Below are 19542 nucleotides of genomic sequence, written 5' to 3' on the forward strand. Positions count from 1 at the left end.
AAATCTATGTAAAAATCTGTTTCAGCTGGAAATGCAGCTCGTTCTCCGTCGCTTTGTGGCTCAAGATATCCTTGATTGGTGGCAGAGCTGTGCTCAGAGCTGTGGCAGGTCCCTGTGGCTGCACAGCAGGAACGTGCTGGCGATGGTTACCCGAGGAGTGGTGCAGCTCATCAGCGAGCATTTGCATCCTTATTCCCGAGTTTTATGCTCGAGATAAAGTGCAAGTTTGATAGGAGGAACGGGAATGAAAGGAGGAGGTAACAAACAGGAGGAGAAGCAGGCGATCCACGCTGGATTCTCCTTGTTTAGAGCGGTCTCTTCGGCATTTAAAACACAAAAACTTTCAAAGGATGACCTGGAGTTCTTCAGCTTTTGCCACCTGGAGCATCACACTTCCCTTATGCTTCTCAGCTTTTGGAGAAAAAAAGGCTGTGGAATATCTCGGGGTTAATGCTGGGAATTCTGAAGGATGCGAAGCTCTTTTGAGCATTTTTAATGCCTGTATATATCAGAATTACTATAAATTTGTGTTAAGTTTTGATAAAGCTGTTTTGCTCAAAATTTTGGACGTTTAAAAAAATAGTCCCACACCTCTCTTTCGAAAAAAACAAAAACAAAAACAACTTTTTGTTTGTTTTGGATAACTCAGCCCTGTAAAAGCACATCCTGCACCTTCAAAACAACCCCAGATTTGCACAAATTTTACAGTTTCATTCACTCACAACGGAATCTCATTTTTCTGGGGACTGGGGAAATACAAGAGACTTTTAAAGAGGGAATAGCAGAGTGAACTGAAGTCAGTAAATAGTTAACTGTGAATTCAGGTGGGCCCATAATCAGTGTTGGAGCAGATAATGAGTTCACCTCCCGTGGATTTCTGTCTCCTGTGCAGCAGCTCTCCCATGTTCAATAGTTTGTGGAATTCTGTTATAATTAGAAGCATTTGTTGGACTTACATTGCTTGCTCCTGCTTCAGCATTAATAAAGTGACATTCAGGGGGAACAAACACCATTCATGTATTCAGCCTTTTTACCCTGGGCATGTGCAGGGGCTGTGTTTTCACTTTCTTCTTGGTTTCAATTTTAAATGTCTTCTCTTGGAGCTTTTTTAGTCCCCTCAGCATCTGTAGTTGTCTTCCCTTTGCATTTATTGGCTAAAAACAAGGTCAGCAGGGCCAGGACGTGTTTTGTGAACTAACTGAGATGTGTTTCCAAGGTTTGACTGATAAATTTATCTGCAGATTTATTTTTTTTTTTCCTCTGAAGGGATGAACTGCAGCTAGCCTTTAATAACAGCTTATGAATTAATTAAAGATGTCACAGCTGCAACTGCACGGATCCTCTACGCTTGCATTATTTGTGTGGAGCCAACAGTTCTCCTCTTAAAATATCATTTTGTGCGACTCAGGTTTGTCACCTTGACTCCAGAAATGGGCACCACTGAGCTTTTTAAGAAGATTTTGGTCACTGGAAATTGCTGATTTAAGAGCAGCTGGAGCACTGGCCTCCCTCACCTGTTCTGCGCCTTCCATTCCATGGAAAAACTGCTTTTTCTCGTGGAAAAAACTGCTTTTTCTCACGGAGAACCTGCTTTTTCTCATTGAAAACCTGTTTTTCCTCGTGGAAAACCTGCTTTTTCCCCCAGGCTGATGTGGGTGAGAGCCCTGCAGCCCCTTAGAGGGACCCCTGACACTTTCAGTGCTGCCCCGCTGTATTTTTCACTCTGGGATTTGTATCTCAGAACTCCCCAGAAAGCCTCCAGTTACCTGGGGCTGCATTATTCCCATTCTAACGAGGGTAAAACTCACCGGGAGCACGATGGGGGTGTTTTTAAACCTCTTTTTTTTTTTGCTGTTGGTCTGCAGGTGGCAATAAAAATCATTGACAAATCTCAGCTGGATGCTGTGAATCTGGAGAAGATCTACAGGGAGGTGCAGATAATGAAGATGCTCGACCACCCACACATCATAAAACTTTACCAGGTAGGCTTAGAGGGGCTTTTCCCCCTTTTTCTCCCTTTTTCTTGTCTCTTAGTTCTGCTAAATAAAGATGAAGATCCCAGTTCAGCTTTAAATTCATTTTATGCAAAAGAAGCTGGGCACCTGGTCTGGAAAATATCAGTGCACCGGGTAGAGGTGGAGCTTAAGGAGTTAAATTTGCAATTGCTTGATAATATCTGCCCTCAGTTCCTTTCTGAATGAACGACACCGCACAAAAGTGGCTGAGAATATTTAAATGAAGCCTGAAGATGAGCGAGATCGCTGGAAGGGAGGGTGATGCTGCTGTGGTGCTCACTCCTGCAGTCACTGGTTAAAAATGCCGTTGATAAACGGGTTTATTTGGAAAACAGCCCTCAGACTGTCTCCCCGTTTTGCTTTTATTTGTGAGCAGTCTCTTGGGACTCTCAGGCCTGTTAATAAATGAAATGCAAGATGAAATTCACAGAGGTCTTACCCACGGTCAAGTTCAGCTCAGGCTGAGCTGTTTCTCTGAGGTTATTGAAATAAACCCAAAATACGTTGAAATTGTTGTCCTGAAGTCTGACAGGACTTTCTGAAGTGGAGGATTTTTCGCTCTCAGTGCAGCTCTTGATTATTTTGTCTGCACACGTTGGAGGATTGTGACGACTCCGTGTGCAGAACTTTGACAGCTTTAGGACAGAACCATAAAAATAAAGGATCCTTTTGGGTGTTTGTTGGCTTTTTTCTGCCCTTCCCACAAGCCCTCATGTGTGATTTGTGCATCCACAGGTGATGGAGACCAAAAGCATGCTGTACCTCGTGACAGAATTTGCCAAAAATGGGGAGATTTTCGGTAAGCAGGAGAGTATTTCCACATTCAGCTTTTTAATGTGCTCCTGGTCTCTGTGTAAATAAGGATCTGTTGGGTCTGTTATTAGAGATTTAATATTTCTGTGCACCTGCAGAGTTGAGAACCTTTTAGTTTTAAATTCTGTTTCCTCTGTTTTGGTTGGTTTCCACTGCCTCGTGTCCTTTTGCCTGGGGGGAGCCTGGGACGGAAATCCTGCTCCTTTGGCTGAAGTGAATCTCAGATCACTTCTGGCTTCTATTTTATTATAATAAAATGAAAAAAAACCCTAAAAAAACCCCCAAACCTGGCTGTAGGAAGGTGTAGCCAGAGGGGTGACACCAGGCTGAGATGAATTTCCAAAACTTTTCCTGGCAGAGTTGGCTTTGCTGCTTCAGCCTTTGCGGGATGCTCAGGGGTGGATCTGCAGTAAAAGCCAGCTGTGCCTCTTTGCTCCAGAGCTCTGGTGAGGTGTTCCAGCAGATCCTGGACGTTCTCAGCACATTCCAGCTGTGCCTCTTTGCTCCAGAGCTCTGGTGAGGTGTTCCAGCAGATCCTGGACGTCCTCAGCACATTCCAGCTGTGCCTCTTTGCTCCAGAGCTCTGGTGAGATGTTCCAGCAGATCCTGGACGTCCTCAGCACATTCCAGCTGTGCCTCTTTGCTCCAGAGCTCTGGTGAGGTGTTCCAGCAGATCCTGGACGTCCTCAGCACATTCCAGCTGTGCCTCTTTGCTCCAGAGCTCTGGTGAGGTGTTCCAGCAGATCCTGGACGTCCTCAGCACATTCCAGCTGTGCCTCTTTGCTCCAGAGCTCTGGTGAGGTGTTCCAGCAGATCCTGGATGTCCTCAGCACATTCCAGCTGTGCCTCTTTGCTCCAGAGCTCTGGTGAGATGTTCCAGCAGATCCTGGACGTCCTCAGCGCATTCCAGCTGCCTTGGAGAGCGGTTCCCGTGCCCAGGGGCTGGCACCGTGCCCCCATCCCAATCCCTGTTTGCACTCTGGTTAATGCACAACCCCTGGTGCTCCAGGAGGGAGAGGGGCGATCCCAGAATAAATGACCTGTTCTGGGCAGGCTGGAGGGTTTGGAAGCTTTAAATATAAAGTCCTGACAGGCCAGAGCCATAAAAGCGAACGACAGCTTGGCTTCATTAACTTGTTTGCTGCATTGCTAACAAATGATGGATTAACGGCTTCGAGAGCTGGCTGGTGCTCAGGGGTAATTTAGTTTGTGCCTTTGATATCTGACTTCACCTTGATATCATATGATTTGTCAGTCACTCCGTGACTGGGTGATATTTAGCTTGCAAATATTATGATCTCCCCTTACTGCCAGGCTTTTGTTTGTTCTTGTGCTTTGCCAAGTGAAACCAGCTGAGAGTGTGCGAGGTGGAGTTTGCAGAGCTGCAGCTCCCGGAGATCCCCAGCTCCGACCACACAGGAAAGTTTAAATGAAGATATTGCCAAAGTTACAGAGCCCCCTAAATGATACTTGAATTAAAAATTGCATAAAACGTAGGCTAACAAAGCCCCTGAATGATATCTGAACTAAAAATCCCATAGAACACGGGCTAACCAAGCTCCCTAAATGATATTTGTATTAAAAATCCCATAAAACACAGGCTAACAAAGCCCCCTAAATGATATCTGAATTAAAAATCCCATAAAACATTTGCTAACAAAGCCCCCTAAACGATATCTGAATTAAAAACCCCATAAAGCACGGGCTAACAAGGCCAGCTTTGGGGTTGTGTCGGGCAGGATGCTGCTGCTGGGATCGCTGATGTTACCCAACTGCTGTAGAAGATAAGATTAATCACTGGCTATAAAATCTCTGTGCATTTGCTGCTCCTTGGCCATTAAGTGCATTCTCTGTGGGATGTTGAGGGCAGTCCTGAGCCCATCCCAGCAGCTGATTCTCTGGTTTTGTGCTCCTCTAGAGCAGGGCTGGAATGGGCTCTGGGAGCTGCTCCTGCCCAGACTCCGCTGCTGCTCCCCTTGTTTTTGTTCCCGAGGATAAATGAGGTTTTCGGTTTCAGGGCTGACATTGGTTTTTACAATGTAATCAAATATGAAAACAAAATGTTCTCTCTGCCCATGACGCAGTGAGGACGAGAGAGAGGTCACGATGGGCACCTTTGGGGGTACTTGTTTTATTTCAGAAATTAAAAAAAAAATATACTTTTTATCCGGCACACAGCCACTGCTGAGGCTTCAGAGGGAGAATGTGATGTGAAGCTTCGAGAAATTAAAGCTTGAAGTATCCAGGGTGGTGAAGCAAATTATTCCAAGTATTCCCCATGAAGTGTATTCAATTCACAGAGTATTCTCTTCTGTGAAAACATTGACCGGGTAGTTGTAGAAGAAGGAGCAGTGAAGAGTTTCCTCTTTTATTTCCATTTTTCTTCAAAGGTTTGAGTGGGAGAACAACAAGCTGGAAACTGGTTTGAGTTCCCTTGTGCTAATTATTGGGGAGAAATTAAGTTTCAGTGTTTCAGCTTGCTGCCCAGTCCGTTCAAACCTGAATTGCTTGATTTATGATGATTTGAGTTCCCAGTTGTGAAGGTGTTGGTCAGGTAGCCAGCAAAGAAGGAGCAGGGAAAAAAATTCTTCTTTTTTTTCCCATTTTTTTTCAAAGGGTTGACTTGGGAGAACAACAAGCTGAAAACTGGTTTGAGTTCCTTTGTGCTAATTATTGGGAAGAAATCGTTGAGTTTCAATGTTGCCTGAGTCCATTTAAACCCGATTCCCTTGATTTTATTTCCCGGATTACCATGAGTTCTGTTAGGAAGATATTGTGCAAATATTGATACAGGTAGCTATAAAAGAAGGAGCAGAGGAAAATTTCCTTATTTTTTCCATTTTTACAGAGGGTTGGCTGGGAGAACAACAAGCTGGAAGCTGATTTGAGTTCCTTTGTGCTGATTATTGGGGAGAAATCGCTGAGTTTCAAGCTTGTTGCCTGAGTCCACTTAAACCTGATTTGATGGAGTTGTGCTGCTTTTATTTCCCAGATTACCATGAGTTCTGTTAGGAAAACATTGTGCAAATGTCGATACAGGTAGCTATAAAAGAGGGAGCAGAGAGAAATTTCCTTATTTTTTCCATTTTTACGGAGGGTTGGCCGAGACGTTAAGAAACCGGTTTGGTTTTCCTGCTAAATAATTTTTGGGGGGGGTGTAAACCATTAAACATCAATGTCTTTGCCTGCTTCAGACCAGCTTGGTGCTGATTTATTTTATTTTTTGCGCAGATTACCTGGCCAGCCACGGGCGCCTGAGCGAGCCCGAGGCGCGGCGCAAGTTCTGGCAGATCCTGTCGGCCGTGGAATATTGCCACGGCAGGAAAATCGTGCACAGGGACCTCAAGGCTGAGAACCTCCTGCTGGACAACAACATGAACATCAAAATTGCAGGTAATCCGTGCAGCGGCACCTTGGTTTTTATGTATTTTTATTTTTAATAAAACCCAGTGATTGGCTGGCGCTGCCCGAGATTCCTTCGTGGTTTTCCCAACTCGATTTTTTTTTTTTTTTTTTCCCGTGGTGGGTGTCAAAGTGCATCCAAATTTCCAATATTAACTTCCAGGAAAAAAAAAATAAATAAAATTAGAGTTACAGACATTTTTCATGGGCGTCTTTAAAGCTGACAGATGTTCAGGTTAAAACAGAGTTAATCAAATAACTTCTTTTAACGTTAAAAAAAAATGTCCTCAAAATGGAAGCTTATTGATTTTTTTTTTCCCCCCTTTTTGCATGCATGATTTCACTTTAATTATAAATTTAGACACAGCAGATGTTGCTAGCAATAGAAAGCATTTTCATTACAATTCCACGGATCCTTCCATGCTGACTTTAGCCCGGAGAGGCTGGAAATGAGTTAAATAGAGAATGTTTGGGGGAATTGTTGAACCTCAGTCTTCAGTAACAGGGGAGCAGGAAGGGAAGGGGAGTGCTGGAAGGAGTGAAGGAAGAAGGAATTTCCCTTTCTCAGGCTGAGAAGGGTGAAATGATAAAACATTTCTGATCATCCCTGGATTATTTTCCCTTTTCATTTCCCTCCTGGCATTTCTGGAATGGTGACAGGGCTGTGGTGCCTCTGCAGCGTTCCCCAGGTGGGTTCATCAGCGCTGCCATTCGTGGGGCGTTTTTCCTTTTCCCACTTCTGATTTCATGCTGGAATTCGCCTCCAGCAGCTCCTGGCAATCAGAGCACCTGGAGAATGAGAGAGAATTTATTCACCAGGGCAGTTCCTACTCAGTAAATCCTAAATACAGTCTGAGGGCTGCCAGTCACCCCCTCGCTCCGAGGAGCTGAGCTGAAAGAAGGGAATTTCTGTGCTGTTCTCCATCTGTGCTTCCTTTCCTGCCTTCCCTGCCGCATTTTTGCCCTCTGGTCCCTCTCCACGTCCGTGTGCAGCTCTGCAGCGATGCTCAGCCTGGCAGAGCTTTCCAGAGCTCCTCGGGGGTCTCAGCTCCCTCATCCAGAGCTTTCCCTGCCCTGCGTGTCCTGAGCGCTGCAGGGATGCAAATCCCCCGGGAGCAGCTCACAGACCCCTCCCTCCAAAGCGTCTCCGGAGGGCAGTGAGCTGTCCCGTCGCCGGGGATTTCGGTGCCGGAGCTCTGCAGGGAGAAACGGGAGCGAGGAGATTCCATCAGCTGCTGCTGCCTCTGCCCCGCCTCGGTGCTCCGCTTGTGCAGTGCAGAAAGTTAATTACAGCTGGGCTGGATGCAGATGAGCCCATTAACTGGCTCCTCCGTGCAGCTCGGGTTTTATCGGCTTGACAGGAGCTCGCCGTGCCCAGCCCGGCTGCTGAAGGAGCTGGAGGAAAGTTCAGGCTGCTGGGAGCTTTGCAGTGCTTTGTGCCGAGTCAGCCGTCGGGTTTTTCGCCGTCAAGCAGACGGATGACGAAGTCCGCAGCGTTTATCTGGGATTTTTGGAGTTATCTGGTGCTGTGCGGAGCCCTGGGAACAGCCTCTTCCAGTTGTTCATCTTCTCCATGGCTCATTTATCAGGCTGGGGGAGGACAGAGGGCAGCCAGGATCCCAGCTCCGATAGCTGGGATTTTCCTCTGATCCCAGTTAATGTAGGAATTGAAAAAAAACCCCGAACCAGCACAAGAACCGATGAATTATTTTGATAAAGCTATTCTTCACTTCCAGTGGGCCTCTTGGTTCGTTCTGCTGCTTCCAGGACTTTTATTGAGGCTTTTTACTCTTCAGGAATACGACAGTTTTTAGTCCAATGCTGAAACGTGCACAGAGTTACCTCTGTATTTCAGCCACCAGGAGAATTAACATTCAAAAACGTTCCAAAACCTGTGGGTTTGTAAGATTGCCACTTCTGATGCCTGAGGCTGGACTGAAATCGAAGAGTTTTGTGTTAGTATTGCTCTAAAAGGATGGGGACAGGCAGGATTCAAAGGATCTTTGCTCTCTCGCTAACTGGACAACAGAGGATGAGCAAAGAACTTGAGGTGGGAGCTTTGATAGGTTTATTTTCTAGAAGGTACGAGGTGGCTGGGAGCAAAGCCCTCAAATTTGAATTATATACAGCAAAACTGAAGGTATTAATGAGGTAGAACGTTTGTTGGGAAGGGGAAGGTGAGGAATTCCGTGCCAGCTTTAAGGTGGAATTTGTGCTTAGCACTACCGAGGCACACCTGCCTGCTCCTTCCCGAAGTTAAGCATTGCTGCATTGCTCACATCTCCCTTGGGATGCGCTGCTTTTGGAGGGCGTCACTCGGGGACATTTCAGCTCCCTGTGCCCTCACCGAGCTCAGCCTTTGCTGCGGGAAATCCGCGCGGCGCGCCCCAAATCCAGCCTGGGATCGGGGAGCAGCTGCTCCAGCCCCAGCCCTGCAGGGAATGCTGGTGTTTGCAGCAGCCCAGGTAGGCAGAGACTGTTATTTTGAAGGAGGCTGGAGCTGCTGCTGGACAGGGAAATGTGCATTGACGTCAGGAGAGGCCGCTCAGCGCTCAGCCCCTGAAGTGGGTCAGGTTTGCTGCTGCCACGCCGGTACCTTGCCTTTATCAGCACCTCCGTGCCCATTATCTCCCAGGCTCGCATTTCTCCTCCGACAAAAGCTCCCTGTGGCTCTCTGCAAGCCAGGCAGATTGAGTTCTGCTCGTAATTTTAGGAGAATGGATTAATTATAGCTCCGGAGCTCCTTCTTGGAGGGTTCTGGAGGTACATTGAGAGGCTCTGGATGCTCAGCAGAAGTTGCAGCGGCTCTGGCAGGGAGCTCCCATTTCTCAGATTGCAAATGGGGCTGAAATCTCAGCCTGTTTCCATTTTTAACAAGAAAACAGATTCCATTGCCGTGATGTGCGCTCAAAAAGAAAGAAAGAAAAAAAAAATTATACCTTCGAAATTCAAGATTATTCTAAAGGGGGTAATGAGATTGAGAAACCAAATACCACGACTGCGGAGAGCCAATGTTTGCAGATTGCACAAACAACAGAGTTTATTCAGCTGAACACAATGCTGCAAATGATGGCCCTTTTTGGGGGTTTTTTGTAGGTTTTTTCTTTCTTTTTTTTTTACGTGCAGATTCAGGGAAATGTTAAGAAGATCATTGCATTATATAATCTCAGTCCTCTGGTAATGAGCCCAATTTCAGTCCTTTTAGAATCCTGTGGCTGGCATATGTTAGTTTTGGGGTTTTTTTAGAGGGCTGGCTTCCCTTTCCGTCACTTCCATCAGCGGTGTTTCCTCTGGAATTAGATGTTTTGGGGGTTAAAAACGACCGCTTTGCATCCAGGGTGGCTGTGGCAGATCAGCAGTGGCAAAAGAGGGACAAAGCGGAAGGGGGAGAACGAGAGACTCAGGATTGTTTTGTGCTGAACTGAATCCTGGCCACTCCAAAAAGTGGGACAACTCAACTGACAGCGCAGTAATTAAAAACTGAGGAAGCCCCATGGACCGAGCATCCAGGATCCTGACTAAATCCCGATTTTTTTTTTTTTCCTTTGAAAGGGTTTTCATGGATGCTCTCCATGCTGGAGCTCTTACAGATTGTTCCCCAGCCGTTTGTGTGGGAAGAATAATGGAAACAAAACCGGGTGGCCACAAGAAGCTGTGGACCCTAACAAATAACGCTGATCTCCCCCACCCAGGGAATTATTTTGTCCAACAGCAGAACGGAATTGGATCTTTTTGAAGCTAAGAGCCAGTTGCTGACATTCAGAGCACTGGTTTTAATTCCTGCATTACACGAAAAAGCCCAGCGCCAGCCAGGAGGTGCCCGGCAGTGCTTTGTGTTGTCACGCCGAAATTCAGGACTGAAGGGTTCTGGTGTCCCCTTGGACATTGAAAGGGAAGAAATTGAGGATTTGGGAGCGCAGGGCTGAGGCAGGACGGGGAAATCATTTTCCAGGTGTCTCAGACAGCGCTCCCGGGCACGGGGACTGCGGAGGAATTCCCACTCCTGTGCCTGAGCCTCCTTGGCTGCTCCTTCTGGTAGCAATTCACAGCCCTCTCATTCATGAATTTGCCTAATAGAGCTCAATCGTCTGTGCTGTCACAAGACCATCGCAGGCAGCCAAGAGCTGCTCTTCCACCCAGTTAAGCACTGCAAGTTGTGCAGTTCTCCTGCTCGCAGAGGGAGCAGGGCCCGGGAGCAGCTCCAGGATGTCCCCGCTCCTTTTGGTCACCAGAAATCAAACCAGAATGTGTTACGAAATTAATCACCTCCAGATAACAATAACACAAACCCGAGGCTTCTCCTGCGTTGGCTCTGCTCAGATTTCTTCATGTTTCATTTCGGTGATTTCAAATCCCAGTCCGGACAGGCGAAGAATTCCGCTTTTTATTTTTCAGGGTTTGAAATCCTTGCGCTCCCAAGCAGGTCACGCTTTCTTTTCGCTGTGCTTACAAATAAATGTTCTTGTACTTGTGCATCTGATAGGGAGATTTACGAGGGTGGCACCCGAGTGAGAGCTGCAGTTCAGAGATAAAAAGCCTGATGTTTATCTGCGGCGCTACGAGGATGTTGAAAACCTGACAAATCCGTGATAAGTGAGGGGAGAAATCTGATTTAACGACACCTACACGGAGCGGCAGAGTGCTTGTGTGGAGAGGAGGAACGGCTCCGTGGCTCCCGAAGCATTGTCACGGTTGCCAAGCCAATTCTTTTTGAGAAGAAAAGTCTTCTCAAAGAGAGGGATGATTTCAAAAAAAAAAAAAAAAAATCCACAACAGCAGTCTGGCTGTGATGGAGGGAGAAAAGAGAAGGGGAAAAAGGGGAAAAGGGGGGAAAAGGAGAAGGGGAAAAAAGGAAAAGGGGGAAAAAGGGAAAAGAGAGAAAAAAGGAGAAGGGGAAAAAGGGAAGGGGGAAAAGGGGGAAAAGGGGGAAAAAAGGGAAAAGAGGAGAAAATGAAAAGGGGGAAAGGGGAGAAGAGGAAAAAAGGGGAAAGAGGAAAAAAGGGGAAAGAGGGAAAATGGGGAAAGGGAAAAAAAGGAAAAAGGGAATAAGGAAAAAGGGGAAAAGGTGATACAGAGGGACGGGGGTTTTGGGGTAGACTCTGTTGTCCCCCCCTGTGTAATCCCAGCTGAAGGTGTTGCAGAGCTGCAGGAGGATGAGGGAGGAAGGGCAGCAGGGATGTCCCATCCTGTTCCAGGCCGTGGTTCCTGGAGAAGTTTGGAATCTGAGCCGGCCTTGGCCGCTGGCAGCCCCGGGCTCGGTGACGTCCCTGGGCCGCGGTGGCGTCACCGTCCCTGCCTGGCAGGGCTCTGCTGGCTCCTGACCTTCGCAGCAGCCCTGGCACCCAGCCTGGCTGGCAGCAGCCAGCGGGGCTCCCTTTGATCGTGCCCAGGTCCCAGGAGTTCACCCTGCAGGGGATGGGCTGTGCTGACCCTGATGCGTGCGGGGATTCGGGGCTCCGCACGTCCCAAGGGTTTTAGGGGACTGTGGGATGTTCCTTCTCGGCTCCAAAATCCTCTGCACTCCTGGTGGTCCCAAAACTCCTTCGTTTTTGAGTGATCTTGCAGGAAGAATTGCAGTAAAGGGCTGCTGGAGCTCCTGCTAGGAAAGCAGCCCCCTTTCCTTTTGCACAGCTCAGCTCCAGCTCCAGCTCCGTTCTGCTGCTCTAAACCAGCTCCAGGGGGACTTTCCCCCCAGCCTTTGTTAAATTTCTCTTTCTTTCTCTGAGTCTGAGGGTTCTCTCGTGGTTTTCTGGCTCCTCTGAGCAGCACAGGCAACACAGACGGGGTGAATGGGGTGGTTCAGCAGAGCCTGTGCAAACCACAGCGTTTATCAGCACTGCTATCTGCTGGTCAGCATTCCCTGCATCCCTGGGAGCATTCAGGGCTGGATCCACAGCCTGAGCCCTGTTTGTCACCTCACAGCATCCCAGAATCCACAGCCTGAGCCCTGTTTGTCACCTCACAGCATCCCTGGGAGCATTCAGGGCTGGATCCACAGCCTGAGCCCTGTTTGTCACCATTGTCACAGCATCCCTGGATCCACAGCCTGAGCCCTGTTTGTCACCTCACAGCATCCCTGGATCCACAGCCTGAGCTCTGTTTGTCACCATTGTCACAGCATCCCAGAATCCACAGCCTGAGCTCTGTTTGTCACCTCACAGCATCCCTGGATCCACAGCCTGAGCCCTGTTTGTCACCTCACAGCATCCCTGGATCCACAGCCTGAGCTCTGTTTGTCACCTCACAGCATCCCTGGATCCACAGCCTGAGCCCTGTTTGTCACCACTGTCCCAGCAGCACCAGGAGCTCGAGGGGAGAAGCACCAGCCTCTCTCTCTCTCTCTAAGCCCGTTGCTTTTGCTTCTCACCCCTGAATTATAAAAATCCTGATTAATATCACACCACAGCTGGTCCAGTAGGAAGCCATAAAAACAGCAGCATTTTAAAAGAATTGTTTTATTTGTGGGCTGGTAATTCTGAGGGCTGCAGACAGTCCCAGCAGCAGTGTCCTTCCCAGCAGAAGTCCCCGTGGTTTCCCAGGCCTGTTGCTCTTGGCACAGCTCCTTCCTTCCCAGCTCCAGAGCTTTGTCAAAATTTGTTGTGTGTTCAAGGCTAGAAAACGCAGGAAATCTCAGATTCTCTCCTGGCAAGTCAATAATCTCAGTTTTCTGCCGTGACTGTTGAATTTTAATGGTGGCTGTTCACAAGTTTACTCCAAACTCCTCCTTGTTGTTAAAACTCTGCAAACCTTGTGAGTTTGAATAATCCCACGAGATGAAAACAGCATCCAGCACCCCCAATCTTTCCAGCAGGAGTCCCCACAAAAGGATTTGGGATGGAATCACAGCGGGGCACGCATGTCGTTGTTCTTTGCGGTGCAGTGGAAGCTTGGAGTGACTTTTCCCTTTGTTTTTTTTTTTTCTTTTTTTCCCACAGATTTTGGCTTTGGGAATTTCTATAAGAGCGGGGAGCCTCTGACAACGTGGTGTGGGAGCCCCCCCTATGCAGCCCCAGAAGTTTTTGAGGGCCAGCAGTACGAGGGACCCCAGCTGGACATTTGGGTACCAGTATCCTTTATTTTACCTGCATTCCACTCAGCTCCTGGGAGGCCTCAACGAATATTTGCTTGTCACCGAGACACACAAAGCAGTCACACGCAGACAAGAGATTTCTGCAGAGGTTCTTCTGATCCAGCTCCCAGCAGAAAGAGTGGAGAGAAGAGACCCCTTTGTTTATTCTTTTACTTTTATACATTTGTGGGTCTAGCAGGAGATTGGCTTTTTGGGGTTTCCACCCCTCAGCCTCAGTGGCCAGACCAATTGTCAGTTACAATTGTTTTCAGGTTAGAAATACGCAAACAAAGGACAGGGAATGAAAAACAAAGGATTTGTTTATATTACTTCTGTGGGAAAGGTAGAAAAACTGCTCTAATATTCTACAGTATCTAAAAGATCTGACTCCATCTATGAAAATCAAAAGGCTAATAAAGAAACTCAGAAAAACCAGGGTAACACTTGCTCGTTCTCGAGCTGCAGATTTTAAATTCGTCCGAATCGCCCCTCACAAATAGAATCTTTGCGAAGTTTTTCATAAAATAAATTTTTTAAAAAAATGTGCTTTTACGTGCATTTATCTGGCCGTGGGCTGGTTCTGTGTACACAAGCACCTGACAAATACCGGTTTGAAAAAGGCTCCAGCCTTCCTGGACCTTTGGGAATTGGTAAACACAGAGCAGACGTCAGCCAGGTGACACTCTGGACGTCAGAAGGGAATCCCTGAACTTTTATATTCCTTAAATATAAAAAGGTTTATCTGGATAAATCATACATAAATCATTAACAGGACCTGCCTGCCCACAGAGGAGGTGTTGGCATTTAAAATAAAACCGTTTCCACTGCTGAGTTAAGGAGTCTCAGCTTGCAGCGATCCCCAGTTCGGTTTTTTGGCAGGGTTTGCTTTTAAAAAAAAAATCTATATTTAATTGTGAAATCTCTGTGTTTTTACAAAGTTTTGAGGTCAGCACCTGAATTTTCCCCCTTGAGAGACCCAGTGCTGGTGTGGTTCTCCCATGGAGCGTGGCACTGTTGTTTTTTTGGCAAGAACATCCCCGCTGGCACTGCCAATTCTCTGCATCCTTCCAGGAATAAGCAATTGCAGCAGAGCTCTTGCCCATAATTTCCCCTTTGGCTCACATTAAATAATCCCCTAAACTGGCTGTTCATAGAAACTCCTCCCCACAGGCTTTTGCAAGCTTTAGATGTAAAATATTACAGCTTTTCTCTTGGAGCGGCTGCTGTCTGAGGGTTGCTTTTGTTTGGGCAAGGCTGAGATTAACGAAAATACCCCAAATTTTCACCTGAAGCTGGGGTTCACAGGTACCACTCAGTCCCCCGTGTGCACCTCCCTCCTTTTCATCCAAATCCCCTTTTTGGCAGAGAAGAATTCTTTCTGTGGCAGGGTTTGGTTTGCACCCTCAGAGGCGTTGCTGGCAGCTGGGAGCTGAGCTGAAAATTCCCTTTTTTTTGTCCCCACAGAGCATGGGGGTGGTGCTCTATGTCCTGGTGTGTGGAGCTCTGCCCTTTGATGGACCCACCCTGCCCATCCTGAGGCAGAGGGTGCTGGAGGGAAGGTTCAGGATCCCCTATTTCATGTCGGAAGGTAAAAGTGCCGTGGTTTTACCCGTTTGGTGTGGTTTGAATAAATTCTGCGATAATCAGGAGGCGGGCAGGGGGAATGGCAGCGTTGGCCATGAAGAATTTGAGCTTTGCTCCGCTCTCATGTCATTTTTAGCCTTGTTTTGGGAGATCTCTAGCAGCAGTGACGCAGCTCCGGGCTGGCGGGTCGCTGAGCGCGTTTGTAATTCTTATTTCTTTTCCCCCCTCACCGAACAGAGTGCGAGCACCTGATCAGGAGGATGTTGGTGCTGGACCCATCCAAACGTTTGAGCATTGCCCAGATCAAGGAGCACAAGTGGATGCTGGTGGAGGTTCCTGCCCAGAGGCCAATCCTTTACCCGCCAGGGGAGGAGAACGAGCCCTCCCTGGGCGAGTACAACGAGCAGGTCCTGAGGCTGATGCACAGCCTGGGCATAGACCAGCAGAAAACCGTGGAGGTAAAACTCAGATGGGGGTCAAACACACCGAAATGGGGGTGAAACACGCTGAAATTGGGGTAAAACACGCTGAAATTGGGGTGAAACACACTGAAATGGGGGTAAAACACGCTGAAATTGGGGTAAAACATGCTGTAATGGGGTAAAACATACTGAAATGGGGTAAAACATGCTGAAATTGGGGTAAAACATGCTGTAATGGGGTAAAACACTGAAATTGGGGTAAAACGCTGAAATGGGGTAAAACACACTGAAATTGGGGTGAAACACACTGAAATTGGGGTAAAACATGCTGAAATTGGGGTAAAACATGCTGTAATGGGGTAAAACACACTGAAATTAGGGTAAAGCACACTGAAATGGGGGTAAAACACGCTGAAATTGGGGTAAAACATGCTGAAATTGGGGTAAAACGCTGTAATGGGGTAAAACACACTGAAATTGGGATAAAGCACACTGAAATGGGGTAAAACATGCTGTAATGGGGTAAAACGCTGAAATTGGGGTAAAACGCTGAAATTGGGGTAAAGCACACTGAAATGAGGGTAAGACACTGAAACTGAGGTAAAACACACTCAGATGTGTGTAAAACACTCTCCTGAGTGGGGCTGGATAAATCATTAACTTGGCAGCTGGAGAGAGACGAGCGGGAATTAGAAAGTAAACTCGTTCTGAGGTTTTAAGAGGGTGGCAGATGAGAACCAAAGTAAGTTTTGAGCTTTTAAGGGGGTGGTAAAAGAGAATGAAGGAGCACGAAATGTGTCTGCCCCATCCATACATGAGTGCCAGGATTGCCCGTGCAGCTAACGTCACCATTTCCTCTAGGATGGGAGCTCAGTGCCTTCTGCAGGCCCAGAGTGGAATCTCTGAGTGTCCCATCTCTCTGGGAGCTCACCACGACCTGGGGTTGATCTTCCCTCTGTCCCTGCCACTCTGCTTTGGACCCTTCCCAAACACCCAGAGCAGCATTCTCCTTCCCTCCTGAACCCCACCCCAAATCCCCTCGTTCCCCTGGCAGAACACCAAAAAAACCCTGCGTCACGTGGCTCCTCTTTTTGCAGTCCCTGCAGAACAAGAGCTACAACCACTTTGCTGCCATCTACTACCTGCTGGTGGAGAGGCTGAAGTCGCACCGCAGCAGCTTCCCCGTGGAGCAGCGCGTGGACGCGCGGCAGCGCCGGCCCAGCACCATCGCCGAGCAAACCGTGGCCAAGGTCAGCTCTCCCCCCTCCCCAAAATCCCCCCTTTCCACCTGAAACCCCTCCCTGCTGCCGAGTGTGGTTCCATCCTGGAGCCTGCAATGCCAGGAATGGGTTTGGATCTCGTCTTTTGATTTGGGCTCCCAGCTATCCCAAGGATAATTTTGTTTTCACGCATGGTGGCACCACAGCTCCTGGCTGAGGTGGATTGTTTCCTCTTGGCAGCAGCCAGCAGCAAATCCCCTTCACTGTACTGCGAGTTTTACTTGACAATTCCTTTGTCAAAACTGATTTTTTTTTTGGCTGTTCACTCTGAGGTAGCTGCTGTTGGCAGGAGTAGCTTGAGTCAAAGACAGCAGCAGTTTGTCCCTTTGTGGTACAGGAGCCCATCGCAGTCTGGGGAGGAGATCTCCTGTCCCAACGGGGAGCAAAGCTCCCAGTCCAGTCAGTGCTGTGGTGTGGATACTGGATACAGGAAATAAAGGTTCAAACCCAGGGAAAAACGTCCCTGTTTTCCCAAGTTTTAGGAGATTCCGTAAAAAAAAGTCATTGAAACCATTGCTGAGCCTCCTGGTAGCAGTCAGGGGGGTTGTACTGAGTATAAAAAGGGTTTTTAGAGCACCAGAAAGCCCCAAACTCTGTCTGTGCTGCTGGGAATAAGTCAGCTTCAATAAGTACTGAGCTTAATGACATTTGGGCTTGGCCTGGCTGCTTTGGGGGTGGTAATGTTGTTTTTTTGGGGTTTTTTTCCCAAGTTTAAAGGCTAAGAATGTTCTTCATCCTGAACCAAGACATAAATCTTGCACTTCTGCTTTGGCACTGGGCTGCACATTGTTTGATCTGTGGCTCTGCATGTTGCTCCCTACCTAAAACCCTTCTGGTTCTGAGTTGTTAAATTCTGGTTTTTGTAGGCACAAGCTGTGGTCCCCTCGGTGAACCTGCATTCCCAAAATCCAAGGCTGCTGCAGTCTCCAGGGCTCCCCTCAGCCTCAGGAGCAGAAACCTTCTCCTTCCCTCCCTCCAGCTGCCAGGGAGAGGCGGCTTTTATGGAGGAGGAAAGGGTCGAGACGCCAAAGGTACAGCTTGAAATTACCCCATTATTTGTTTCTCTTCTTTTTTTCTTTTTTTTTTCTCCCAGAAATCATTCCAGCTAAAAAATATTGTTGTCTTTTAAAAGCATAGCAGTGCTTGCTGAAATCTTGAGTGTTTAGCTGTAGGTATTCCACGTTCTCTTGCCCTGTGACTCTCCACAGTTCTGTCTTTTCTCCTCATTCCTCTTTTTTGCTTAAGTTCTGTTCTCACCATGCTGCTTTTGGAAAGGGGAAAGAAAAAAAAAAAAACCCAAAAGAAGTGAATTTCTTTCCCTTGTTCTTCTAAAATAAGTATATTTTCAAGAGCTCTGCAGACTCCTCGCACAAAGGGCTCATGGATGCAGCTGAAGTGTCCAAAAGGAGCTCCAGCAATTAGAGGGGGGAAATAGCTTAAAATAATTACATTTATGAAGTATGTGACTCTCATAAAACTTCTCGCGTTTCCTCTGGTGTTATAACTTGAATTTCAGCATATTTATCCCGCCTGGTGCCAGCTGGGGTTTGATTTCCTGCCTGCCAGTTTGAAGGGTTTATTGCTGCCTGGTTTGTTCCCAACACCAAGAGTGTGGCCCTGACTCCTTGTGTGGTCTCTGGCAGCTGGGAAGCACAAATTTGGAAGTTCAAAGGCACTTCCAAATTAACATTTCAAGCTTTATTTTGCGTCCCCCTTGTGCTTTAGAGCTGCAGTTTGGCCGGGGTAGGTCAGCAGCTGGTGACAGGGGTGAGGTGTCGAGGCTGAACTTGCTCGGGAATATTCTTAATTTTTGTAGGACATGACCACTAAAGGCTTCCAGGCTCTGATCCCTGAAAAAAACTGCAGGGAGCCAAAGTGGGATTGGTTCTGCTCTTCCTTTCTGCCACATCTGTGCCAGGCTTTGAGTGGAAGAGTCCCAAGTGGGGAAGGAAGGTGTGCAGGAAATGAAATTTAGAGGTGAAATCCTCCCAGTCCAAACAGAGGCAGCAGAGCCAGGGTTGTCCCGTGCAGGAATCATCATTTTCCTGCTGTTTAAACTATTTGTAGCTGTTCCTTGATATTTTCCTACCACAGAGTTCCTAACATTTGTTAAAAGAGTTGCTGTCCATGCAGCGAAACCTCTTTTCCAAACCCTCCTCCTTTGCAAAATGCCGAAGGACTTGGAGGAAAATTCAGGAATGGCTCACATAAAATGGCTTTACGTAAAATCAGCTGCAGCAGAGCCAGGTTTTGTGGTAAAGGATTGTGGGCTTTTTCCATCTGTATTTTGCCCAGTGTGTTCCTATTTGTGCAGCAGGACAAATTATTACAGGAAATATCACAAATAATTACAAGTAATTACAGGACAGAGCCTCCAAAAGCTGCAGGACACGGAAATATTTACAAATTAAAATATGAAGATCATATTATAATGAGAATGGTAATAATAAGTGAAATATTTATCGAAATAAATGAAAACTTATAAATATTTTTTTTGCCTAAAACCCAAACAATTTCACATGGCAGAGGATTAGTTAAGGTACAGAAGGATCCATGGCAAACTGGCTCGGAGAATAAAGCCAGGATTCACGTCCTGGGAGCAGTTTAGGTTGGGGAGGTGCCTCTGAAGGTCTGGTTCAAAGCTGTGAGAGGCTGCTCAGGGCTTTATCAGGCTGGGTAAATCCAAGCAGGGAGATTCCAGAGCTTCTCCAGGCAACCTGTGTTTGCAGGGGAACAACATTAATCAAGTGGAGTTGTGCTGGGAAAAGGTGCATTTATGGAGTTATTCCTGAACACAGCCCTGCAAGGATGAAATACAAGGCTGGGTTGGGGTTTTTTTGCCCCGGTGTTTATGTGAGCGTGATAAATGAGCACAGTAGGTATAGGAAGGGGGGGAAACAGCAGTACAGCACATTCCATAAATATTTTATACTTGTGACTAAGCTGGCAAAGTTTTT

The 19542-nt window shown here is 47.3% G+C and overlaps 1 protein-coding gene across 3 annotated transcripts in view; it reads left to right on the top strand.

Annotated features, from left to right (window-relative positions):
• Window positions 1-19542, top strand: part of SIK2 (salt inducible kinase 2) — a 33477-nt gene that overhangs the window by 4384 nt on the left and 9551 nt on the right. For all 3 annotated transcript variants that reach the window (XR_005703925.2, XR_005703924.2, XM_040085104.2), the window contains exons 2-9: window positions 1866-1982; window positions 2751-2814; window positions 6060-6221; window positions 13166-13290; window positions 14764-14887; window positions 15121-15341; window positions 16403-16555; window positions 17452-17616. Coding sequence is in view for 1 of the 3 variants with exons in the window: in XM_040085104.2 (XP_039941038.1) it covers window positions 1866-1982; window positions 2751-2814; window positions 6060-6221; window positions 13166-13290; window positions 14764-14887; window positions 15121-15341; window positions 16403-16555; window positions 17452-17616 (1131 nt within the window). In the remaining 2 variants the exon portion in view is untranslated. The remainder of the gene's footprint in view (window positions 1-1865; window positions 1983-2750; window positions 2815-6059; window positions 6222-13165; window positions 13291-14763; window positions 14888-15120; window positions 15342-16402; window positions 16556-17451; window positions 17617-19542) is intronic.

The sequence above is a fragment of the Hirundo rustica genome, chromosome 23 (genome assembly GCF_015227805.2).
Source record: "Hirundo rustica isolate bHirRus1 chromosome 23, bHirRus1.pri.v3, whole genome shotgun sequence".
NCBI classification, from domain to species: Eukaryota; Metazoa; Chordata; class Aves; order Passeriformes; family Hirundinidae; genus Hirundo; species Hirundo rustica.